This window comes from Fistularia commersonii, chromosome 7 (genome assembly GCF_037954325.1).
Source record: "Fistularia commersonii isolate RoL2024-O1a breed Wild chromosome 7, RoL_Fcom_v1.0, whole genome shotgun sequence".
NCBI classification, from domain to species: Eukaryota; Metazoa; Chordata; class Actinopteri; order Syngnathiformes; family Fistulariidae; genus Fistularia; species Fistularia commersonii.
The window spans coordinates 3412501-3440287 of NC_141290.1; the positions used below are offsets into that span (position 1 = coordinate 3412501).

General features: G+C 46.0%; 1 protein-coding gene across 1 annotated transcript in view; it reads left to right on the forward strand.

Annotated features, from left to right (window-relative positions):
* Nucleotides 1–27787, forward strand: part of LOC147232376 (transcription factor SOX-6-like) — a 126388-nt gene that overhangs the window by 48960 nt on the left and 49641 nt on the right. The window contains exons 4-5 of the mRNA XM_086149199.1: nucleotides 3267–3474; nucleotides 23058–23147. Coding sequence (XP_086005325.1) covers nucleotides 3267–3474; nucleotides 23058–23147 — 298 coding nt within the window. The remainder of the gene's footprint in view (nucleotides 1–3266; nucleotides 3475–23057; nucleotides 23148–27787) is intronic.

A 27787-nucleotide genomic window follows, 5' to 3' on the forward strand; every position in this document is an offset into this window, starting at 1 on the left:
AGAAAAACAAAAACACACACACACACACACACACACACCTGAGCGATCTCCGGGGTGACACACTATCTCCTAATCCTCATTACAGAGGCATCCTCCGCTTAAAGACGGAGAGCACAACAGGGCCTCCTGGAGCCGTTTCAAGGGCGTCTTAAGATCCCGCTGTTAGCCAAAGCCCCTTGTCTTTGAAACATAAGCCTCCTAAAGTTCTTGGAGATCCCCCCGCGCTGTAAGGGGAGGAGAAAGCGTTCAGAAATAGCCCCGGCGTCGGAGCACCTGTGCTGGAGCGTCTGTTTGTGCGGGACAATGTGGTCGTCTTGCAGGGCTTATCGTCGCGGTAAATATAGACGTCTTGTGCCTTTCGCTCGAGTCAAAACAGAAGGGGTGGGGAAGTGTGTGTGTGTGTGTGTGGGGGGCACGGCAGAACCCCGTTTGGATTTGTTGTTGAGGCAGACGGCCGCCCCCTTTTTTCGCTTTTTAGCGGAAATTTGATTCACTCATTCATTCACACGTTATACAGAGACATTCACCCTCTCATTCATGTCATATAAAAACATAAAACCATTCACTCAGTCATTCACGTCTCTTACGGAGACATGAGGAAAAAAATCAAATGCAGAGCGCGCGGATGTCCCTGGAAATAAGTGACCAAGACATTCATTCATTCATTCATTTAATTGATTCATTCATTCGTTACCTTTCTTGCTTATCCTGCAGTTGGCAGGGACGCATATAAGGACATACTACCATTCACTCATTCATTCACACAACGTAAAGAGACATACAATTATTCACTCATTCATTCATCCCTCTTATGGAGACGTAAAAAAAAAATCGAATGCAGAGCGCGCGGATGTCCCTGGAAATAAGTGACCAAGACATTCATTCATTAATTCATTCGTTCATTCGTTACCTTTCGCGCATATCCTGCAGTTGGCAGGGACGCATATAAGGACATACAACCATTCACTCATTCATTCACACAATGTAAAGAGACATACAATTATTCACTCATTCATTTAAGTCATGTTGAGAAAAACAACCATTCACGCATTCATTTGTACCTCTTACAATGATAAAATGGTTCACTCATCCATTCATAAAGACCGGCAACAATTCACTCATTCATTCACACTCATATTGAGGCAAGTGAGCATTCACTAATTCATTCACATCCCTTATGGAGGCATACAAATATTCATTTAGCTATCAATGAAATGAGCAATAATTCATTCATGTCATATAAAGACAAACAACCATTCACTCATTCATTCATATTTCTTATGGGAACATTAAAAGATTCACTCATTCATTCAAATGTCATTTAAAGACAAACAATTGACTCATTCAAGAATCATTCATTCATTCAACTATTATATAGAAACGCGATTATTCGCACATTCATTCGCACATCATATGGAGACGAACAACCATTCATTCTTATTTCTCACAGGAACACAAAAAGATTCACTCATTCATTCACACGTTATATTGAGACACTCATCCTCTCGTTCATGTCATATAAAAACATAAAACCATTCACTGATTTAAAGGATTCATTCATTCATTCACGCGACATTTAGGGACACGATTACTCACTCATTCATTCAAATGTCTGGACAGTTCAAGGTCTCCATCGGAGAACCCCGAGGAACCCCGGGGTAACCATGGCAACCGCACACTCCCCTGTCAGAATCGAACCCCGGACCTTCTCGCCGCGAGGCCGAAGCGCTCAAATACTCGAATAAACCCCCTCAGAATAACAATCGAGGACATTTACAAATGCATTTTGGAGTGTGAAGGATTTTGGGGAAACTCCAGATTGGAGATGAATCTGGTTTCACTTCCTGGTTGGTTCACCCGCCAGCCGGTTAACCCTTCACACACCGCGTGTCTCTACTAGTAAATAGTCGGAGGGGGTCAATGCGCAGTAAAAGTAGGTCACCAAAACAGGAAGAGCAGCGCTGCTGCTTGCCCAGGGCTTTTTTTTCTCCATTTTTTTCTCTTTTTTTTTTTTTTTTTTTTTGTCTTGGAGGGGGCAGCTGTAAATCCGCCGCCGCTAAAGGAGGGCAGGGTGAAGACGTTCGACCGCGCAGGTCAAACCGGCCAACGACGCCGACTATTCGAACGGGAATCCCACAGTCGGTTGTTTTCGGGCGATTCGTGACGTTTTGAAGATGTTTAATTATGTACATATATAGCAGCGTCATGGGTGGCGAATACCATTTCGGAGTTTTCAAATTCCCGATGGTGACACGGTGGGGTCGTCGATCACGATGGCGTTTTCGTCATTAGTCAAGCCGATTTTCGACGGCAGAACGTTTCACGGTGCGTTCAGATGTCGTCTTATATCAGCGGCGGTGTCAAAAAAAAAAAAAAAAAAAAGAAAAAGATACAACAAGAAAATGCCGAGATATTTACAGCCCGTTAAACGCAGCCCTTTTTACATCGACTTTGTGGTTTAATCTAGATTTCACCAGTTGATCGCCGGAAAATGATGAGTTAAAATGAGATTTAAAATAGCTATTCTGCTTTTCGGACCGCGGCCCCGACATGCAGCACACTGGGGGATTTCAAAATAAGAAATATATATCTATATCTATTTATGTATTTAAAAAAAAAAGCAAAAAAATCAATCTGTATCTGCATGCACTTTATTCTTCATACCTCATAGTTTAATCTTTACTGTTTAATGTAACAGTGAACCGTGTTATTATATTGTTAATTTCATAACGTTGTGTGATTGTGAGAAACGTCTTCTCAGTTTCTATAAATCCAGCAAATGACAATGATAAGGGTAAAGGAAAAGAAAATAAAGGAAAAAAAATGTTTTTTTTTTGACAATAGAACTGACTTTGAATACACAGATACATTGATCGTTCATATTTTTACAGCTGATTATTGATTCTACGGTTTGTTATTATTCAGGGCAGCACAGGGCAATGGCGCAATGTATATATACATATGCATATATTATTTTACATATCATATGGACTTTATATGATGTGCAAATGAGGGGTTAATGGTTGGACGTCTATATGACGTGCGAATGAAATAGTGAATGCTTGTATGACTTTAAATGTGGCCCTGTGATTGGCTCAGGTGCGACCCCGACTGCAGGATTTGCCATATAGATGATTGATAAATGAATGTTAAAAGACCCGATTAGCGACTTGCGTGGCGGCTAAGGGAAAAATGACGGTGATGAAACGGCCGGGTTCTCATCCTGCCAGAGGTTTAACCTGGAGATGTTCCTCCATCTCCTCCAGGACAAGGAGAGCAAGGGCTGCGCCGTCTACCCCTACCGGACTAACTCTACGTCTCCGGCCAAGCCGGAGGAGTGTTCCCGGGACCGCGGGGAGCCGATGTCGGGCCTCGCCTTCGGCACGCCGGAGCGCCGCAAGGGCAGCCTGGCGGACGTGGTGGACATCCTGAAGCAGAAGAAGCTGGTGGAGCTGACTAAGACGGAACAAGACGGTAAGAGGAAGTCGTCAGCTCGGAAGCGGCGCCGGCGAGTGTGTTTGTGTGTTTCTTTGGCTGTCGTGTTTCCATGTCTCTAGGGAAAGTGGCCCTCGCAGGGTGACGGTAATGAACTTCAGCATGAAAATGCCCTTTTTTTTTTTTTTTTTTAGTGGGGTTTTGATTGGAAGTGAATTCTTGCTTTATTTTTTCTAAACAGTTGTCAGAAGTGGGGAATGTGTTCGACTCCTGCCGCTGAGCTTTGACACAATTGTAAATGTCAGCATCGTTTATTCTTCCATCCTCCGTTTCTTTCTTCTACTCTCTTTTTTTGGACTTTCCTGGAGAATTGAATGCCGCAAAACAACTCGGTATCCACTTTTGTTTATTTGATATCAGTGTGAAAGAAGAGGGACAAAACACACAATTATTATCTCTGATTTTTATTTGGGTTATGAAGCAATATTATATTGTAGTTACCGCTATCTCATTTTACTATCACATAAAATTATATATTATTATATTATACACTTTAAAAGAAAAGAACTTGAGTGCAGATGCCACATTTGCAGTGATTACACAGTACTAGTAGTCATAGTAATGATAATAATAATGCTAGTAATGCTGATAATAATAACAACAACAATAAAAATATAAATAATAATAATAGCACTACTACTACTACTACTACTACTACTACTACTAATAATAATAATAATAATAATAATGATTTTTATTCTTATTATATACTTAATTTAGTGTTATTCGGGGTGAGAGTTTTGTGCAGTGTAAATATTGGATGAATGAATATACTTAAAATATTTTCAAAATAGCTTTTATGTGGCAGTGCAAATACATTTCTCTTTACGTTTCCATTTTTTTTATATTGATCATATTTTAACGTTATATCGATATGATTACCGACCACCTAACTGCAAAGAAATTAGTTATTTCCAACTTCCGGGTGTTTTATTTTGAAAATATCCCCACTTCCGCCTGCGCCTCAATCCTGCACTTGACTCTGTCGTGGGGTTTTATGCTCCGTGTCGGCAAGCTAGCCTTTTAGCCTTTGCTAAAAATGACTCGTAAACAAATGTCACTGGAAGGCTGCTTAGAAAAAGGAAGAAGAGCCAACAATGTGACACTGGAATAGATTTCATGATGACGGCAACAAGAACGTTTTTAAAAGAAAATGAAAATGCTTAAACCGCTAGTTCCATTCAACAGGTGATTCACACCCGGCTAATAGCTAACTAACGAAGCTATGACGCTGTCAAAACAACTTCGCAACACCCCGCATTAAAAGACAAGCTCTTAGATTTTGTTTTATTTTTTTACATAAAAAAATTGTGAACATGAAAGACAAAAACAATTTTTGAGGGCAAAAACAAGATTGAGGAGTGTCCCGGAAGTAAGGAACGCACTTCCGGTTGGCACCGTCTAACATCCACACCCAAATGGCACCGTCTATTTGCTGGGAAACCAGAGTTATTCAGCGTCATGGTGAGTAGATATAAGCGTAATAATCATTTAATCGTGATTGAAAGTGCATATTAGAAAGCGCAGTTATTACATTTACGTGCTCGGTGGCACACACGCACAAAAAAGGTTACTTTAGCAGAGGAGCCGGGTGTGAGCCCGAAGTGTTTACATGGCGGAGGCCGGAAGTCTCGGTTAAGCGGTGTGGATCAATATATAAAAAAAGTAAATAAATATGAAATAGTGCTATTCGGAGGTCCTCTCAGGTGTTTTTGTTTTTCTCCCCTCCCTCACACATCCGTCTAACGTCTAAAGTTCCAGCCAGGCGGATCCCCGACTCGTCAGATCACAATATCAATAAGTGTAAATCGAGGCAGCTTCTCCCCCCTCCTTCTTCTTCTCCACCTTCTCCACCTCCATCGACCTTCTCCTCCACCTCCACACCTCCATCCACCCCACCTTTCTCGTCTCTATCGCGGCTCCCGGCGTGTCGCTGCTTGCCCACAGTTTCCAAACGCCTGACACCGTGTGTGTGTGTGTATGTGTGTGTGTGTGTGGTGACAGCCTCCTGTCAAATCTTAGGCGGCGAGTTCGGTGTGAGTCTCGCCTCGTTCTGTTTATTTTTATTTCCCTTTTAGTTGTTTATTTATTTTAGCAACACAACAATAAAAAAAAACAAAAAACAACAAAAAGTATGTATTAAGTATTTACTGGTATTTTCTCTGCGGTCATGTCCAAAGATTTAAGGGATAAGAGGAAATTTAATTCTCAAATTGCATATATATCAAATTACATTTTCCCATTAAAATGAATTGAAACGCTATGATTCCGTTCCAGACCCCTAAAAACCTCACCGATTTTTTTTTTTTTTTTTTTTTTTTTTTTTTTTTTGTGACTGGTTTTTGAGAAAAATGTAATTTATATATATCAACTAATATATTTATATCGTATCGGCATAATAAAAGACCATGTAAAGAAATAAATTCATGAAGATTGGCTGTCGATGACAGCAGAGGGATTTGGGGGATTTTTCATTTTGTGCTTCCTTAACTTAACTTACAACACACTTAATTCTACTATTATTGCACACTTTGCTACACTTTTATCACAAAACTTCACCCCTGCATAACCCCTTCGTTTTCACCCCTTTGTTTCAAAAATGAGTGTTGCAAGTGTCGTGACGACCTGCCGCAACTTTTTTCAGCGGGTTTTGTTTTCAGGAAACAAAAACTTTAGTAAATTTCTCCGTCTAAGTTCCCGACATTTCCTGAGTCTCACTTGTAACCATGACGTAAGCCGACTCGCTTGTATCTCAGATCCCGATTTGCATCACAAAGCAAAAAAAATCGATCGAGAAAAGTCGATTCACTCGTAAGCCAAGGTTTCGGTTTGTGGTATAATTAAACCTTCTAGTGCGTTTTCGTTATGCAGATCTAACATAACCTGCAAACAGTTTATGGTCGGCGTGAAATACACAGTAGTATCTTTCTTTATAATCTCATGGGAATACACTCCTGAACACACACGTGTTTACAAACATCCTTAAGTAGATTACGAAGGGGCTTCTGGAAGGTTCCGCCTCTTTGTGCTTTGAATAAGACGCTTAGAGAACGGGGGGGACGGTCCGTGGAATACGGCGAGGGGCCGCCGCCGCCGCATTTTATTTAGGAGGGGGATCCTTTCAGCGGGACGTCCCCTGAATATTCATTCATTCATTTATTTACCGGGCGAGAGGCAGGGGTTCAGCCTGGAGCTGTCCATCACAGGGCCACATATGGAGACACGCAACCATTTATTCCTCATTCACGTGTTATAAAGAGACACTACCATTCACATGCCATATAGACGTACATGTCTTCACTCTCTCATTCACACATCTGGACGTTTTAGTGTCTCCTACTGGATGTTTTTGGACTGAGGGAGGAAACCGGAGGAAGCCCACGCGGTCACGGGGGAGAAAATGGAGATCTACGCACAGAAAGGCCTGTCAGAATCCGACCGGGGGGGGAAGCGTCTCGACTCACAAATAGCTCGAGGAGCGTTTGTTTCCTGTTTCGCTGGAAAACATATCACCCGAGAAGCGTCTCCTGCCGAAACGTCCATAAAGATAAGACTTATGTGGAACTTCAGTGAAACCAATGTCATTTCAAAGAACATAAAATCCCAGCTGTCGTGAAACGACGTTTCCATCGCGGAGCGAACCGGGAGCCGCGCTCTCGATTCCCGGAGGGAAGTTCCTGTTGTTTATGAGCGCGGGTTGAATCCCGAAGAGCTGTTCTTTTCTAAAGATGATCATTTCCTGCCAAACCTTAATTGAATTTGCGAGCGCTGGATGGTTTGCTGCCCCGCAGCCCGGTCTCCTGAGCGCGTTCCCAGGCCTCGGAAGGCTCCGCGACCCCTGAAGCTAGCGTGAAGCCGCTCTATTAATTCGATTATGGTGGCCTCGGTTATAATATGTAATATTTGGGAGCGCTTTCTCCTCCTGCGCTAATTCCGTACGTGCCGCATTTGCAACAGTTACGTAGATCGGAGCCCACGGCGGACGTATTTCCTCGCCGTTTAGCCCCCGGACGCTTGTGTGTTTTGATTCGTCCTGGTTGTCGAGGAAAGAAAAGGATTGTTATTTACGTCTAGAAAAATACCTGTATCAAGTATTTCACTTAACGCCGAACAGCTCCATTAGCGATATGTTAGCATAGCGACTGTCTCGGCCACACGCGTACCACATCGTAGACGTTTAACGTGAGAACGTAAACCTGGGAAAAAGTCTTTCTCTCAAAGGGCGTTTGCACAGGCGGCCGTTGAAGAAATGCATGCGTCCGAGACGAGACGCCTTCATGCGTTCGTGACATAGGGAACATTCCTGTCTTTTTTTAGAAAACAGCATTGGACACATCGGAAAAAAAATATTTATCAGGCCATACATATATATATATATATATATATATAAACTTTTCGACCCCTCTGACCCGAAAGTAAATAACAAAGTCGACGGAGCCCGAAATGGCGGTGCTGACCTTCTGCTTGGATCTTGTCCCTTTTCATGAATTGTCCAACCCCCCCCAGAACCCAGAGAAGAGGATTAGCGGTAAAGATAATGAACAAATGAATGTTTTCTTTGTCGTTGACGTTCTCGGACTACCGGGGCCTGTTAAGACCCCACTTCGCGAAATACATTTCCGCTCTCGACAGGTCGCAGCTCCCGCACTCCGTTCGACAGCCTCTCGGATTCCTCGCTGTTTTGTTGAGAGGATGTGATGTTTGCGGGAGGACAAGGACATCCTGGAGGAAAGGTCTCGCGGTTCGCGCTAGCAGTGAGAGCCATTTTTTCCTTTTTCCTTTTTTTTTTTTTTTTCTCTTGCATTTTAAAATGCCGCGTGTCTCAAAGCCCCAAAGGTTACATCCAATTTCCGTTGTTTTTCTTTTTTATTTTCGTCTTCTTCAATACCCTCGCTCTGAAGTGCCAAGTGTTCTCTCTGAGTGACACTTTAGAGAAAAAAAAAAAAAAGCTCGGTTTGAATCCTCTTACGGCGTGACCGGATTTGATCTTCAGACCTGAAAATGGCGAGCACATTAAAGTGAACAATGCCCCCAACCCGACCCCCCCCCCCCCCACTCGCCGCCTTGTCCTCCACCCCCTGCTGAAAAGGGACCGGTCGTCTTCGCTCTCCCGGCTCAGCTCGGCCGTATGATCAAATGGAACGGAACCTATTAGCCGGCGAGCGTTCACTTAGCCTAACGGGGCGACCCTTCTTTACCCCCGCGGCCCTGAGCTAAAGCGTGGAAGATGTCGTTGTTAGCCTCCGCGCTGCACTCAAGCCCCCTGTCAGCTCGCCGTTAGCTGTCTGCTGCTCGTGGGAGGCCTAAGTGCCTGTGACAGTTCTAATGAATAGGCATGGCCTTGCGCTTTGCAATGTGGGAATTTTCTTTTTTTTTTTTTTTTTTAAACCTCCTGTTAAAAGCTTTATCTAGAATTCTTTAGAACGTCTTTGCTAGCTGAGTTACCACACAGCTGGCCGCTGCGAAATACCCCCTACCCTCCTACCCCCCTCTCCCTCCCGCGCAGGAGGGTGAAGGCCTGACGTTTTTTCCTGACAGATTAGCATTTAGGTTGAGTTGCAGCCGCATTGTGGGATGGTTTAGATACGACCGCCCCGCCGCGCACAAAAGGCTCTCGACACTCTTACAGTAGGCTTCTCTGAATGAAAACGTTTAACGGGCGCGCCGCGGGCCTGCGCGGCCGCAACCGGCGGCGATTTCCAAATTTCGCAATTCGAAAATGTAATCACTATCATGTAAACCTATCCGATACTCAAAATTAGCTTCGGATTTAGCCGCAGCTGATCTGTTGACCGGCCCCCCGGCGTGGGCACGGGTCCCGAAGGTGTCACCTCACTTGACCTAGCATTGCACCATCGGCCACAGCTAGCTAGCTACCAATTCACATGCGCCGGTGTGACCAAGTTTTCGAATCGCTCCCCCGTCTGATATAGTAACAAGAAAAACGTCCCCGCCGATAAAACCGCAGCTGCGCGTCCACGCCTTCTGATTTTTGTCGGAGAGCGACGTCCTGTCAGGAGCTTCACGCGTCTGGATGGACGGCTGTTTGGGAGTCGAGCCGTCAGCCTCATGCGTCCCGACACTCGCCCCCTGGGCCTGAATGACAATCAGCCGGAAACACGGAATCGGGCGGATGAAGTCGCCTGGCCCTTTCCGCGACGCCGCCTGTCACATTGAAATCACAAGGAGGCTTGGGAGAACTGAGTTGTCTTCACACCTGCGCTGGCCTTCCGCTTCCATAGACGGGCTCTCTCCGCTGAAAAGAACAAAAACAAGAAAAGCCCTGAGAACGGTATGCTTCTCCACCGGCTTCTTCTGATGAGAAAATCAATCCCATATGACGGCGAAATATCTCTTCAAAACGCACTTCTGATTATCGAGACACATGAGACATTTATTATTTTGTTGTCTGGCCGCTGCTCTCTGACGTGGGTGAACTTCGGCTGGGGGAAAAAAAAAAAAAAAAACAAGGGGCTGGATTTCGGGGAAATGTTTTAACGTATCCCGCGACCGGCCACCGCTGCCGTGCCCTCCCGGGTTTCCAGCTAAATCAAAACAAAGAAAATCAGCGATAGGGTAAAACGGTCGCGTCGGTATGTTCGGGACGGTGACCCCGCCCTCTGTCCGACCCGCGGTTCACTAGTCGTGTCGTCGGGTTCTGTCCAAACGGAGAACACTGGCCCGCTGTCTGGCTCCGGATGCCGACACCGCGGTGCGACATGTAGCAACGGCGCGAGGCGGAATGCTAAACAAATTCCGACACGGTCTCATTAGCCTCCTGAAAGCGGGAGTCCGGGGTTTATGATTCATGTCTCGCTTCTCCTGCCGGTCATGCGGGAGCACGCAGAGGACCTGGACCTGCACGCGAGGCGGGGTTCCTAGAAGAAGGTCGTTGCAAACTCACACAGCGGGATGAACGTTTCCATCAGCTCGCTCGAATTCGGTGTTTTTCTACCCGCTAGCAGCGGTTAGCGCCCCCGCCTCACAGCGAGAATGTCACCGACACGGGGCGAGAACTTTCTGTGTTCAAAAACTTCCAGTAGGTTCATTGAAGACCCTAAATTGTCCAGATGTGTGAATGAATGAGTGAACAGATTTATAGACCGCGTGATTGGTTGTTTGCCCGTGACATGAATGCTAGGCTCGACGGCGTGTCTCCGTATGAAATCCCTGCCTTTGGCACAGTGACAGCTTGACCCCGAATGCGGGAAAATCGGTATCGATACAGTTTAACCCTTGTTTTTCGCAGGGGTTACATTCCAAAAAGAACCCGTGATAGGCAAAATCCGTGAAGTAGAAACCTTAATGATTTTTTTTTACAATTATTATACAATTAAATACTCTATTATACATTGCTGCTGTCGTCCTTATGTTTTTTTCTTCCTTCTTTATGGAACGAACGGAAGATTCGTTAATTCCGTAATGCCGACCTACAGCCGCATAGCTTTTACCTTCCCTTAGCGTGTCCAGAAGTTTCACTTTATCTGCGATATTTAGCATCTTCCGCTTTTGGGCCCTTTTGTCGGTCCAGAGCGTTTTGTCAACATTATGGGTTTTAGAGAAAATTGCAAGAGAATTTGCACGTACGTAATGTAAATTCGGCAAGCTGTTTTACGTACGTGTACATATTAAGCTGCGATGTTATTGACGCGCAGGTAGAGAAGAAGCGGAGTGACTTTTTAGCCAATCAGAATGCAGAACACAATGCACGACGCGAAACCGTGAAAAGTAAACCGCGTTATAGCGAGGGATTACTGTAATAAATGAATGCTATTGGGTATGCTCAGCGCCCCTTGTGGCGCAGATGCCCTCCTGGGAGGCAGGAAGGCCGTAGCGCTCCCCGGTTTTAATTTACAATACAATACGACCGTCGCTCATGCGCTCGCCGCTTATCATCGCGACGCGCCGCCGTCCATGAAGTCGACGGAACAATGAGCCCGCTGTGGAGCCGCCATCCCGTGACCTCCCGCCGGCGTCTGCCCCCCCGCCCCCCATTGCTTCACTAGTCGCACACCTCGCCTTCCAGCCCGTCCGCCGCGGCGCGGCATCTCCGAACGGAAGCCCCGGGCACCCAATCGCCCGTATAATGGCTTCCCCAGCTGGAGGAGGAGGTCAGAGCGAGGCCGGGGCCTCCGTCTGTAACCTCCTGATCTCCAACCCCCGACAATAGAGACATTCTGCCGGGCCTCGCTTTGTGTCCACCACCACCACCACCCCCTGCGCTGAAAGCCCGTTTCAACATCTCCACGCTCCGTCTGCGGAAAGAATGTCTTCCTCCGGACGGTCAATCCAACCGCTGTGCAACTCACAGAATATCATGTATGATATATATAAATATGTATAATCAGTGTGTTGTGCATAAGCGGCTTCAGTGTTAGCTTGTCAGCAAGACGTCTTGAAGGTTAAATTATCCTTCGGGCTTAGCGACAGATGAGGCTAGGGAGCATGACCGCGGACACAACCTGAGTGTGACTCCCCGACCTCCATGCGCACACACACGCCCTAAGTGCGTACGTGTGTGTGTGTGTGTGTGCGTGCAAGGGCTTATGGGTTCATACGCTTAGGTGGAAGGAGTTGGCGCTGCGGCGCTTAAGCTCATCGGCTAATTAACGCGTCCCTGGCTCCGGAGCTATGTTTGCCGTCCTCTACAAGATTGGCGGCCTGAGCCGCGATCGCACGGCGCTCAGGCGCTTTTGACAAACGTGTGTGTGTGTGTGTTTGTTTGTGTGTGTTTGCGCGGATTAGCGTTGAGGAACACTTTTAAGCAAATCGCTCTCCCGGAGCGTCGGAATTGGCGGCGATCTTTACACGTCGGCCCTCTTGACACCCCCCCCCCCCCCGCCCCCCCCCTCCACGTGCGCTCCACTTGGCCGCGGGCCAGCCGGCATATGGCGCAAGCGGTTCGCCGGAACGCCGCTTTTGAACGTCGTCCAAAAGAATCAGATTAAATCGTGATTTTTATCAAGTCCTTTTTTTTTTTTTTTTTTTTTTTTTTTTTTCGAGGGGCTCTCAGTTTAAACGCCAGAGCGCTCGCCAGATCGTTTAACATCTGGCAAGGGTCAATGTGATATTACTGTTGTGAGAGGGAGGGAAAAAAAAAAAAAGAAGACAAAAATTAATTAATTGTGTGTCATGGCCGAGGGAGATTGAGTTTGCGGTGTTTCACACACACACACACACATGCGGGCGCTCACACACACACACGTGCAGTATCTGTTGTGGTGTGATCCGGCGGTGTTAAAGACCCAAAGGCTGTGAATTAGGTTCATCGCGGTTGTTATGATGAATCCCGGCCGCCATTTTTGTAGTTTTCACCAACTCCGAACACTTCTGCACACCTGCAGTATTTACCTTTGTCGAAAGTGTTTCTGCCAACAGCGACGCCCACTTCCTGTTTCTCAATGTTCGCGTTTACTGACGTCTTCGAACCGTCCCGTCGGGACGGAGGCGGGTGGGGGTCAGGCGGGAGTTATGGCGTCGGTCAGCTGCAGAGAGAAAGAGAGAGAGAGGGAAAGAGGGGTTATAAACCCGTCACACGCTCACCGCCAAAACCCCTCTGCTGATATTTGGCCCCCTGAACCCCCTCATCTCGCCCTCCGTGACCCAAATGGCAGGCTCCGCCCACGCCATCTCCCCCGAGGGCCCGGACCCGAAACAACGCATCTATTGTGTCTGAGCCACACAGAGCGCCTGTGCGCGTACGTGCATGTGTGTGTGTGTGTGTGTGTGTGCGTGCGCTAGCGGGGTAGGGTTTCACATATCACGGCTAAAGTGGAACCAGAAGTTAGGGGTCTTGAACTGATGTTTTGGAAGTGTGCGTGCGTGTGACGGAGGAGCCGTTTCTGTGAGGTTGCGTGACGGAAGCGAGGCGACATTGAATCCCTCCGCCCCGTCTGAGCTTCCCGAGCGTTATTCGTGAATTCTTATCGTTATTTGTCAATCGATCGGCTGCGACGGCCCGCCGATGCAACGCCGGGCCCCCTCAGCTCCTCGCGGCTCGGCGCGCCCCTAGTGGCCACCGCCGGAACTGCACGCTAGCGCTCGAAATTTCCAGGAGACGCGAATAAAAGTTTTATTTCTCTTTATAAATGACAGCATGAACGGTCGTGTGTTCTCTATGACATGTGAATGAACGCTCGAGTAGCGAATCCAGTCATTTCATTATATTTCCCAAGTGTTTAAATTAAATCATACCTATATTCCGCCTTGCTCAACGGCACCTGGAGCAGAGGGTCGCCGAAGCAGATAAATAGTTATATAAATATATAAACTATTAACCCCCTCCCCGGATCTGCTGACATTCAGACTTGAGGGGCCGCTGATGTCACCGGAGCGGGATGGGGAGGGGGGACGGGGGGGGCTCTGGCCGCACAGCCGGGCTTTTCTGGTCTTAAGATCACACCTTCAGGAGAAACACTATCCTTTGTCTAATTCAGGGCCGCGGGGAATCGAGCCGCTGCCACCTTATATCACACAAAGTAGCCTGCGCTGCGGGGACCGGGGACATTTGGAGCCGCGGGTGGAGGCCCCTGTGGGAATAATGGTTCCGCCCGGGCAATGAGAACACTCCGCCAGCCAGTGAAAACACTGTCTGTGTGTGTGTGTGTGTGTGTGTGTGTCGGGAGGCCAAAGAATTGAGTGCAGTATCTTTATCTCCCACCGAGAAGGCCGTCATGGGGTGTTTTTTTTTTCTCGAAATGAGGTCATAATCGGGAGCTGAAGGGAAAAGAAAAAAAGGAAACGCGGAGTTGAAGTTCGAGGGAAGTCAAGATTTGACGAGCCAGGTTTAGTCAAGTCAGGATTGGATGAACTGCAGTGAGATAAAATGAGAATAATTTAGTTGTTACGATTAAATAAACTGAAGATTAAGGTTAAGATTACAATCAGTAAAGATAAGGTGGAAACTGTGTTTTGGGGTTTGGACCTTCAGACTTAAAATATACCAATATTAATTCTGTGTGTGTGTGTGTGTGTGTGTGTGTGTGTGTGTGTGTGTGTGTGTGTGTTTTACAGGTTAATTGATGCTGAACTTACAGACGTCAGTGATAGAAACGCACTCTTTCTGGTTCAAATTTGCACACGCAGGAACAAGCACAAACACACACACACACACACACACACACACGCACGCACACACGCAAATGCGCACCTACATCTGTTCCTTTCTCACACACATCCTGGGAAAAAAAAAACTTGTCTGTTTAATAATAAGTGCTAATTTGATCATTGTATTTATAACACGAGCATCATATTAACATCTGACACGCAGTGCTACCATGTGACCGGGTATCACTTGACAATGAGGAAAAGAATGCATGTGTGTGTGGGTGTATGTGTATGTGTATGTGGGTGTGTGTGTGTGTGTGTGTGTGTGTGTGTGAGAGAGAGAGAGAGAGAGGGAGTGAGAGTGAAAGTGTGTGTGCAAGTGTATGAAAAGAGTTACACTGAGCTACAACTCCCCACCCCTTCCCACACTAGCACACACACACGCGCGCACACATACGAACACACACACACATGCACGCGCACACACACACACACACGGCCGGCTGCTCCCTCCCAGGCCATGTTCTGTGACAGGGGAGTGGGGGGGGGGGGGGTGTCATCTGACAGATGAAAATAGTGTGTGTGAAACGGACACCGTGCTAACACGCAGGCAGGCTAACCACTCTGCAGTTTAATGGTTTTTACAACACCGAGCGAGCCTGCATGCGTGCGTGTGTGTGTGTGTGTGTGTGTGAGACTGCCTGCGTGTGTGTGTGTTTTATAAACGCCGTGCAATTAAACATCCCAGCAGTGCGCTGGGATTCTTTTAATCAGTGTGTGTGGCGGGTTTAAGCGTTGACTGCTTAAAGTGCACGTCAGTTTTCTCATATGTGTGCGTGTGCGCGTGCATATGTGTGTGTGTGTGTGTGTGTGTGTTTCTCTCTTCTGGCTGGCTGGCCTGCCTCCTCATGTTTGGACATATGTTGAGTTTTATTTCACTGAGACATCAATCCTGCCGGCCAGCTGTTAGGACAGCTGCTCTCTCTCTCTCTCTCTTTCTCAGTATCTCCCAACGTTATCGCCCGCCCATCCTCGCTCTCCTCCGGGCCTCGCTGCACTCCTTCTTCATCCTCCTTTCCTTCCTTCCTTCCTTCCTTCCCTCCCTCCTTCTCGCTCAGTGTGCTGCGGGGTCCTCGGTCTCACCGCTGACATAAATTTGGAAGTGTAAAACGCATCTGTCAGCCTCCATTTGCACACATTAGCCGTCGAGGTGAAGACACAGATTTTCCTTTTTTTCTTTTTCTTTCTTTTCTTTTCTTTTCTTTTCTTTTTTTTTTTTTTCCTCTCTCGCTCCTCGCGGCGGTGAGCGCGCACATCACGCCGGCCCCTTGTTAGCGTTTGCTAATTTCACAGATTAAACGTCCTTGCTGTTTACCTTGGCTGCAGGCTGCCGAGTTCCCCAGCCTGCATGTGTGTGTGTGTGTGTGTGTGTGTGTGTGTGTGTGTGTGTGTGTGTGTGTGTGTCTGCGTGATGTCTCAATTCAAATGCCATATGCATTTTATATAAATATATGTGTGTATAAATAAGACCTTGTTGGAATGTTATTGAATATAAAATGTGAATTTTATGTTTGTTGGCAGGGGAAGGTGGGGGGTCACATGACCAGAGGGGGATCAGGGTGCGGGGCTAGAGGCCCGTTTTGATTGGCTGTCGCTAGCGGGGGGGAGGGGCCAAGCTAGCTTTGCTTGTTTAAGGTAAAACTGACATCAGCCAATGGAAGGCACTTTTCTGTCAAGCCCCGCCCACAAACATGCTAAGTTGCAAGGCCAGGGCGTCCCGTGTGTGTGTGTGTGTGTGTGTGTGTGTGTGTGTGTGTGTGTGTGTGTGTGTGTGTGTGTGTGTGTGAATACTGCTTAACCCACACTCAGGGTTGAAGAGGGGATGTAGCCTATACCAGCTGTCATTGGATGAGAGACCGGCCAATCACAGGGCCATATATAGAGACATGCAACCATTCACTCATTCATTCACAAGCTATACGGTATAACCCTTGTTTTTCGCGGGGGTTACGTTCCAAAAAGAACCCGTGAAAGCAAAATCCGTGAAGTAGAAACCTTTATTTTTTTTTACAATTATCATACAAATAAATACGCAATTAGTACTGTACTTTAGAAACGTTTTTTTCAACAAATAACTTCTGTACTGTACTGTCAAATAATAATTTTAACCATGCGGAGATTAGCACCGCCCACCGCGACCTGATTGCTGCTGCTAAACTTATTGCTGCTGTCGTCCTTATGTTTTTTTCTTCCTTCTTTATGAAACTAACAGAAGATTCAATAATCCCGTAATGCCGACCTACAGCCGCATAGCTTTTACCTTCCCTTAGCATGTCCAGAAGTTTAACTTTATCTGCGATAGATAGCATCTTCCGCTGCCTTTTGGGCCCTGCAAGGTGCTTTTGTCGGTCCAGAGCGTTTTGTCAACATTATGGGTTTTGGAGAAACTCGAAATTGCAAGAGAATTTGCGCGTACGTCATGTAAATTCGGCAAGCTGTTTTACGTACGTGTACATTTTAAACTGCAACGTTATTGACGCACAGGTAGAGAAGAAGCGGAGTGACTTTTTAGCCAATCAGAATGCAGAACACAACGCACGATGCAAATACGTGAAGAAGCGAAACTGTGAAAAGTAAACCGCGTTATAGCTTTATAGAGTATAGAGATATTCAACTTACTCATTATACTGTCATATAAAGACTTGCAACCATTCACTCACTCATTCAGGGATTACGCACACACAACCCTTCACCCGCTCCCGGAACAGTCGCGACATTGTTGTAGCTCATCGTTTTTTAATTTACTGCAGGGTTAGATTATACAAGAGCGGAAGCGGTGCCGCCGTCGCGGGCTAGCTGGCGCGTGGCGTTAGCTTCGGGAGCTTTACAGGAAAACAGGCAATTCTGAGTGATTCCATAGGAATCGAGGAGGAAAAGGGGAGGGAGGAAGAGCGGGGAGGCCCTGTGGCATGTCGTGTTGCTCTTGGCAGGTTGTCGGGGTTTTTAATGCTTTAATGCGCACACACACACACACACATGCGTAAAACAACCGAAAACCACGTCTCCTGGCAGGTTGGCGCAGGGACAGGTGATAAAAACCTGTTTACACTGGTCGGTCGGCTGGACGCCGCGCCGCTGATTTACTAGCGACCCCCGGCCGCCAACGGCCGTCATCTGGAGCTTCGATTTTAGGCGGGACCCCCGGGGGCCCCCCCCCCCCCTCCATGAGAGGTTGTTTTCTTTTTTTTTTTTTTTTTAACATGGCGACGTCTCAGTCGTGATGAATCGACCAACGAAAACGAGGCTCATCGTCCGATTGGTCGGCGAGCGGTTTATCGGGGATATGAATAGACACCCCTAGATGCGTGACAACGGCGATAGCGAGGATCACATCCCTCCCCCGCTGGATGTGCGACTCTCTCCCTGTGTTTCAAAACGCGGTCGACCTCCAGGTCAAGGTCACGGAAGCATCACATCGGCGGTGGTTCTGTGGGGTCGCGTTCGTGTTGTGTGTGTGTGTGTTTGTGTCATATAAGACAATAAAACACATGAATAGATGATAAAGTCAATTGATTGCGGGTCAGGTCAATGCGCAGGAAGTATCTTATTGTTGAAAAAACATGGCTCTAGGGGTCACCGACCTTTGACCTTTGACCTCCACGGGTTTTATTTACACACACATTGTACTCGGACGAAACAAGTCCATCAGCGTGTGTTTATCTACTCTTCCTCTCCCCTCACTCCTGACGCTCACCTTCTTCACCTCCTCCTTTTTTTTTTTTTTTTTCTCGTCCTCCGGATGGCGAGGAATTTTTATCCGGCTTCTAATCTAAACACCACTTGATCTCCCGACTTGGTCATGGGGACAGATGAAGAGCCATCTAGGGGTAAAACATCTTCCTCCTCCTCGCCCTGTGTGATCTGTTTACCGGCGGCGGTGTTTGGGGGGGGGCATAAATTGCGCGTCCCAGTACAAACATGCTTGACTTATGCCGCGCCGTCGGGAGCCGCCGGTCGCCACCGGTCGCCAATCCACTTTAAGTGCACCGATAAATTGCCCGCCGCTCATTTAGCGTCATCCCAAAGGAGCCCGGCGTCCCCATCGGATCGGCTCCCTCGTCGTCGGCGAAGGGAAATAGCGACGATTCCTCTCCCCTGCTCCGACCATCTGTCTGGAAATACCCCTTGTTGTCTCACACACACACACACCCCTTCCAAAATGGGAAATCACCATTGGGAATCACAAAGTAGCGTCTTTATCACCGCGGCGGCGGCCTGCCAACCTCCGCTCCTCATTTTCTCCCCCCCCCTTCCCTTCCTCCCCTTTCGTTTACGTGGATGCAATGTGACCAGCCGCCCCCCCCCTCCTCGCTTCAGCTTATTTACAACAATCATAATCCGACTGTAAACATGCACCGGCTTTAATGGACTCAATGAGGAAGTTGTGCTCGCCGTCTCATGACCGCACAATGGGCCCATACGCTCCAAACCCAACATTAAGCCATTCACAATGGGCCCATGCGCCCTCGCGGACGCCTATAGCGCCTTTTCGTCGGGATAAAGGGCGCCACAAATGAGCTATTGTCTCCGCTAACTGTTCTAAATCAGTTGGGCCCTCGGGGGGGGCGGGGTGTTTTCCACACGCCCCACGCGTCCCCACGCGCCGTAACCCACCCCCACCCCGACTTCTCGCCGCGGCGACCGAACGTCAGATCTTTGACATGACGGGTTCGTCGTACGCTAAAAAGTACGCGCTTAGAGAGCAACGCAAGCACAGGACGCTAGTTTGAACACTGCGGCTAATTATGGATTTTTTTTTTTCGGAGGCTAACGAGCTTCATGACGCCAAAACATTTCGCCTCGGTCACATCCGACCAATGAAATCACCGTGAAATTCCGATGCCGTTCGATTTCCGACAAGGAAAAGGAGAACTTTACTGGTTTTAGTGCGCAGGAGGAAGACCAAGATAGCGATCAGCTGGTGTAAGACAAAGCAGGGATAGAAAATGGATGGCAGCACGGACTTTTCCTTGTGTTATTTATTATTAATCTTTTTCGTCAGACGTGATCCAGGCCCTGTTCGGGGGGGTGGAAAAAACATTTCCAGCCCATATTTGTGGATATTATCGGTATTTATTTAATTAAAAGTAAAAGAAATTGCCTCTGTGTGAATATCTCATGCTACAGCGTGGACTCCGGCCGCTTATAGACAAATGCAGCCTATAATTGTACACATAGATTAATAGATTAATAGTCCGGAAATGACGATATTATCGGTTATCGATGTAGTACAGCAGGAAGTACCGCAATGTCGTACGAGTATATAGACATTTGTATCGCACACGCCTCGTTGCGTATACATGCACTCAACTAGTGTACAAGTTTGAGTGTACCTTCTACTTTACTTCAACGTGTATGGCAAGTACTTACTCTCAAGTGACGGTTTATACGCAAGGAGACGCTCTGTGCCGTGTGATTTATGTTTTTTGTAAAACCCGAAGTTACACAGTAATAATTATAGCAACACTTCTTTTACACGCGCTAATATTCTGCTGTACTTTGTGTCTGAGGTTCTCAGTCAGAGAATTCTAGTCGAAATCTTCTTGTCTTGGCAACTGGACTTGAGGCTCTTCACTTGAAGACGTTTCATCCCAGAGGCTTCTTCAGTTGTAGTGACAAACGGGGAGTTTCCCAATATAACTGCCAGGATTTTGGGCGGGTCGAGGTTATGGTGGCTTGTTGTGCAAATGGAAGAGTTGATGTACAGAAACTAGGTGTAAAGGGGGTTGTTATACAAATGGGTGAAGCCAAACAAAGGAGTGAAACCTGTTGGATCACATGAAGTGAGGCTCGTGTGGACGTCAACAGGGTCCGGTTCTTGTGGCGGATCTTTACCGGTACTTCGGAGGGTGCAGGAGGTTCCGGTCCGTGTGCGCAAATCCATCTTGGTATCGATCCCAGTTCGGCATGAATACGTTCGTATCCTTTGTTCGGAGACGTTTTTTTTCTGTTTTGACAAGAGCAGAAGGTGGCTTCTTTGATTCCTCTCTCAAACGGGTGTCTGGTATTTGTTAACTTTGTAAAAGTTATTATATTGTATAGTTATTTTATTGCCTATCTGTATATTTTATATATATATTGTCTATTTTATACAGTTTTATATTTGTATTGCCCAGGACTACAGATGGAAATTAGCTATGAGCTATAATCTGGTACAAACATCTCTGCCTCTGTGCTTAATGTATTTGTACACTGTCCTAACGAACGTCTAAACAAACAAACAAACAAGTTGATACAAAAAAGTACTCCCGTGTTTTTGTATTACCGTGGATTAGTATTAAATGAAGTATTTTGACTCAAAGTTGGCACAAAGTTCTAACTTGCTCTCATGTGTTAGCATTTGCATGTGTTTGTGTTAGATGCAGTATTTTTACTTAAATTTGACACAAACTTATGACTAGAAATACTCGCATGTACTAATGTTAGCATGCGTTTGTGTTAAATGCAGTGCTTTGACTAATAGTGGACACCAAGTTAAGACTTGAAATACCTTCAAGTATTAGCATGTATTAGTGTTAACACAGGTGTTTACTTTGGATACTCCAAGTAACCTCTGCTGTACTTTTTACTCAAGATCGCGATCCGTCACCTGTACCGCAGTACTTTCTCGGCCGGCAGTGTCTCCCCGAGTACTTCAGCGTGCGCTCGGAGTACTTGGCAGAAGAGGCCGCCGCCTCACAAACACACTTTGCTTTGTTTACCACGGCAACAAACAGGCGGCGGACAAAGAGCCCGGAGAGCGAAGGAGAAGAAACAACATCCAGCCCGTGCACGTGTTCCCACGCCGCCCACATCATTTCCTGTCTGTCTGACACGCGCGTGTGTGTGTGTATGCTGTGCGTACACATCGCGTGTGTGTGTGTGTGTGTGTGGAAAGAAACAGAATTTGCAGGGAGAAACTGGAGAGAAAGAAAACACACACATCTTTATTTCCGAAGGATGGCTAATAATGAATTAAATCATTGATCGTAATGATAACGTCACTCATCAGCGGATGAGGACACACACACACACACACACACACACATACACACACTAAGCCATGCTACGGAAGAAGAAGAAGAAGAAGGAGAAGAAGAAGAAGAAAAGCAGTGATACACTCAGGAAAGCAAAGCAAAATAACAAGAATTGAAAATCCAACTGTCTATAATAATTTGTAACGTCACGGTAATAAATTAATAATAATAGATTCACCGCAAGACATTGCCAATTTGACAAAACCCTGAGAGCTTCCACCGAGATTTAATTAATAATCATCTGAAGAAAGTATTGTCTTTCTCATTTGGCAAAAATAATATGAAAAGCAATAATAATGATAATGATGATGATAATAATAATTTTAATTATTATGCTTTTTATTTCTGGTGCGATACTTGACACTCTTGACATCATATAGACGTATGTAGAATACAGATTAAAAAAATAATAATAATAAAAAAAAATTAAACAATACAAATGTTACTACTGCTAGTCATGATAATAATTGCAATGATCATATGAACGTGAATAGTAATAATCACAGAGGTAATAGCAAAAATAATACTAAAATTGATGATAATAGAAAAAAATAAAGATGGAAGAAGAATAAAAATCCTGTTTAGAGTCCCGTCCTGCCACAGCTGTTCCGCCCTAATTCGTATCCCGTGTTTGTAACGGCGACGATAACAAAGCCTCCGGAAACTTCCTGTCAAGACGCAACGGTGTTCACATCAACACTCGCAAATGCAAAACCCCTAACAAGTTGGAAAGAAAAAAAAAAAGCGGCAGGTGCTGTGTCTACCTGAAGACACTCACACACACACACACACACACACACACACACACGCACTTAGCATGCGAACACTTAGCATGCATGCACAGATGCGCCCCGGGGACGAGTTAAAAAGTCGCCATTGTCTGGAGAAAGTTCAGAGCAGGACTCTGGCAGAAACAAACGGGACCTTATGAATCTTATGAGACCACGTGTCTGCGGATCCCGTTATCCCGAGGCGAGCCGACACATTGTGAGAACCAGAACCGACACGAATAAGACCCCGCGTCCCAACAATGCCCACATTCTCATTGGGTCAGCTGCAAGGCTGCCGCTGGTTTACTTTCTTTCCATCTTTCTTTTTTTTTTTTTTTTTTCAAAGGGGAGGAAGAGGGCTTGGAAATGGCCCCGCCACCGTCTGTTCATTTTTAGAAATTTAACAATCCATGGGAATTTTATGCCTTGTCTCGCCTGCCATTTCCCCTCTTGTTTCTTCTTCTGTGGATGCTTTCATCCTCATATGTGTGTGTGTGTGTGTGTGTGTGTGTGTGTGGGCGGGGGGGTCACGACTTGTACCTCCAGGGCCACAATTAATTTCTTTTTTTTTTATTTGCCGGCGATTTAGTACCTTTCGTAACACAAGCGACGGAGACAAAAGGGTCAAAGAGAGCGATGACGTCCTAACGTTTCCCGCTTTGTTTCCCAGAACCGTCCTGCATGGAGAGGCTGCTCTCCAAGGACTGGAAGGAGCGAGTCGACCGGCTCAACGCCAACGAGCTGCTGGGGGAGGTCAAAGGTAAGAGACCCGGGGTTGCTCGACCAATCACGTCAAGGTGTCTGAAAATTAAAAAAAACAAACAAACAAAAAAAAAAACCTGGATCGGCTCAAATGAATAGACCCGGTCTGAAGGTGAATCTGAATGGTGATGGATCCAACATGGCCGCCGCACTGTCTCTTCCTGTTTATTCTCTTCCTTAAGGGGCGGGACTTGTTTGAGCTAATAAGAAGTAATGTTTATCACAGTGGGTTATTGCCTCTGCAGCCGGGGAGTCTGTAGATTAAAAATAAAAAAATAGAAATGAAAAAAAACACTCTGATCGAACCGATCGGCCAGTCTGAGGGTGAAACTGAATGGTAATGGATCCAACATGGCCGCCGCACTGTCTCTTCCTGTTTTTTCGCTTCCTTAAGGGGCGGGACTTTTATGAGCTAATAGGAAGTAATATTTATCACGTTGGGTTATCGCCTCTGCAGCCGGGGTGTCTGTAAATTAAAAATAAAAAAATGAAAAAAAAAAACACTCGGATCAAAGCGATCGCCCGATCCGAGGGTGAAACCGAATGGTTATTGATCCAACATGGCCGCCGGAGTGTCTCTTCCTGTTTATTCTCTTCCTTCAGGGGCGGGACTTGTATGAGTAGGAAGTAATGTTTATCACGTCGGGTTATCGCCTCTGCAGCCGGGGTGTCTGTAAATTCCAAATAAAAAAATGAAAAAAAAAACACTTGGATAAAACCTGATCGACCTGGTCTGAGGGTGAAACTGAATAGTAATGGATCCAACATGGCCGCCGCACTGTCTCTTCCTGTTTATTCTCTTTGTGGTTTTAGTCCACCCAGACCTGTGGGCGACAGGTGCGGGGGGCGGAGCTTGTAGGAGCTTTCATTAATCTGATAATAAGACTTATAATTCAGTAAGAAACAAAAATACAAATTATTTCTTCCCCTGTATTTTCTGTTATATCTTTTCATATTCCAATTTGCTGCCTGGAACAAATTAAGGGGCGGGACTTTTATGAGCTAATAGAAAGTAATGTTTATCACGTTGGGTTATTACCTCTGTAGCCTGGGTGTCTGTGAATTGAAAATTAAACAATAAAAAAAAACAAAAACAAAAAAAAACACTCGGATCAAACCTGATTGACCTGGTCTGAGGGTGAAACTGAGTGGTAAAAGATTCAACATGGCGGCCGCACTGTCTCCTGTTTATTCAGACGTGTCGCCAGGAACAACTTAAGAGGCGGGGCTTTTACAAGATAATAGGAAGTATTGTTTTTTGCCTCTGCAGTCTGTAACAGTAAAAAAACAAACAAACAAACAAACAAAAAACCTCTCAGATCAAACCCAGTCTTAGGGTGAAACTGAATGATGATGGATCCAACATGGCCGCCGCACCCGTTTATTCTCTTCCTTGGTTCGGTCCACCAAGCGGGCGACAGATCGAGACTTATAATTTGAAATAAGAAACAAAAATACAAATTATTTCTCACCTTTCTCCACATTTTCTGTTCTATCCTTTAATAGTCAAATGACAAAGTTCCGCCGGAAGCCGATTAAGGGTCGGAGCTTGTACGAGGTAATAGGAAGTACTGTTTATGAATAGTTATGACAAGCATAAACAGGCAGTCGTTGTCCGTTTAATAATGAGCGTTAGGCGACAAGCGGGGCGTTTCAAGTCGAAAATCGAAATCGTGTCGTAAACGTCCAAAACCACAAAAAGAAAAGGGAACAAACGGAGCAGTTTATATCACGTCGAGTGCGTTTATATCACTGGCCTGCATATTATAACATCGCCGTTACAAAACATGCTCCTTTGCTCGTAATTCTGTCAAGATTCGCAAACAAACGTATGACATATATTTAAAAACGTTTGCTTAAAAGTATATAACTCACTGCAGGAGAGGCCCTGGCCGGCCATAGCCCGTTTATCATTATTTTATTTAACTCTATATGTGTTTTATCGACCTAGCCGAACTGGAGGGCAGGGATGCGTTCAGGTTCCACTCCGTAGCTCTGTAGCGTTCGGGACCGGGAATCTGGATTGAGTTCTCCCAGCGGCGGCGAATGCAGCGCCATGGCGAGCATTTCCTATCGTGGAAAAGCGAGGGAGGGGGAGGCCGAGCGGGAGGAGGGGGCTAACAGAGAGGCGTCTGTGGCAGAACAGAACTTACATTGACTCCCACTGTCAGACACACCGATACCCTCCATCTACACACACACACACACACACACACACACACACAACCTCAAAGGGGCATCTGTCGTGACCTGAGATTAACGCCGCCCTTGAAAGGGTTGCATTGGATTTCGCATCCACTTATGGCATTTTAATTCGTTTTTAACTGTATTTTATTTTATTTTTTTTTATTTTTATTTTATTCTATTTTTTACTTAATTTCTTTTAATTTAATTTATTTTATATTATTTTATTTTATTTTGCAAGTGAGGTTGCAACTCAAGATCTCTCTTGCCACTTGGAAGTCCCGCGGCATTTCCGCCCACTTGGAACCGTCTTGAGTTCTACAAAATACAAACCTGCGTCCGCTCTTTGGAAATAAATGTCCGGATGTTTACCGCCAGGCCCGCGACACCCTGTCTGTCTCTGGGATTACTTTTTGCCGCTGGCGCTGACACGCTGCGTTCAAGGGAAACGTCGATAGATGCCATTGACCCGCTTTCGGCCACACGCCGGGCTGATCGGCGAAAAACCCCGCCAGACAAAACACTCTGCATCCGAGGGAAGGGGAGGGGGGGGGGTCTGTGATTTCAACCGATTGCCCACAACACTTGTTATAATACATTAATAAAGCATTTGAACGGTAATGAAACATTAAAATCCGCGTAAAACCAGCTCGCAATCGAATGCACGAACCCGCCGTCTGGACATGTTCATGGAACGGGTGCGAACGTGAAAACCATGCAAATCATGTAATAATCCTTAAAAAAAAAAAAAAAAAAATCTTCTTTTCGCCTACCATAACAAACACCCCGCCGCACTTTAGTCATCCGCTCATTTGCCTTCCGTCGAAACAGGAGGCGAGGTCGCCAGGGGATAGCGGCGCACGCTAAACGCTAACTTTCCAGAACCCGGCCGACCGGCTAGAAATACTTCCTTCGTCTCCGCGCATCGTTTAAAAGCGACACACGGCGGCGTCGTTGCAGTCGCTTCATTTCACGAGCGTCTGTAGATCCACTTGAGTAAAGTGTGTGTTCCCCCCCCCACCCCCCCCCCACCCCAGCACCCCAGACGTAATTCATCTCAAACCCCCCGGACAGAAACCTCCTTTATGATCTCTTGAAATACACTCGAAAATCCAACCCACCCCGCGCACAACGCCATCTCTGTCCCCGTCTGAGCCGGAATGCGAAAATACACTCGCGTCCTCGGTGAAGGCGGTAATAGACGTTGGTGGAGTAGCATGGCGGCTGCAGAGAGTGCACGCTACACACACACACACACACACACACAGACGCCTCTGTATCATCCAGCTGCAGATAATGAAAGTAAAGAAAGCATTGAGGGCTTTTCTTCGCCGTCTGACCCAAATTCGCCAACACAAGCGCGGCTCTGTGTCTCCTCACGCCGCGACCTGAACCTTTTTGTCCGCCCGCGGTTATTTTTAGCCGCCGAGGAACCCGGTGGCCGCCGTCCCCCTCGCCCCCGATCGGCAGGCCGTCGTCGAGTGGTCCACGTAACGCACGGCGGAGATGTTTTGGTCCCGGGGCGCGGTTAGCCACGCGTGCTAAGCCTGGTTAGCAGCTATGTTGCTAAGTCAGTGTTTTATATGACGACTGAAGGATTAGCTTCATATATAATGAATGCATGAATAATAATGGCTGCACTCCCAGTGTGTTTTTGTATTTTTTTTTCTTACTTGCATCATACTGGTCGGGGAAAGTCTGGTCGTTTGCGCGCACACAATTCTCAGCGAAAGTGCGGATGGGATGCATAATTCCAACTCTTCCTCGATGCCGGGAAATCCCAAACGTTAGTCCGCTTTACGCTCAACACGCATTCCGTACGCGGCTCCGTTCACGGACGCGCAATAGATTTGTCTCCGTCCACATATTTTTGTGAACCCCCAGCCGGGATCTTCAAACCCCCCCCTTCACCTCACCATCCACGTTTTGGCCCATTGGCTGAAAAGTGGGGCAGAGTTTTTTTTTTTTAAAAAGAAGAGAATTTAAAAAAAAGAAATTGTAGAAAAAAAAATTCAGAACAAGCTCTCTCGTCCCTAACAGTTGACATTTTTTTTAATTTGATTTTATTCCCGTTATTTTTATTTTATTTTAGTTGAATTTCTTGTTTTCATTTATTTTCATTTCACGTTTTTTTTTTTTAAATTTCATTTCAGCGTGTTTCTCGTAATTCATTTGACTTAATTTTAACTTTTTATTATTTTCATTTTCTTTAATTTCATCATATTTAGTTGTAATCTGTATTATTTTTCCTGTTGGTTTTATTTTTTTGATTCTATGTTGTTGGTTTTTTTTTTTCTTTTTTTTTTAATTCCATTTAATGTGATTTCATTCAATTTAATTTTGATTTATTTTATTTCACTGGAACCAAGATGATCTGAGTGGACAGATGTTTTCAGATGTTCCAACACATGTGACATCAATAATCACGCTGATATAAGCCAGAGATTTATATTA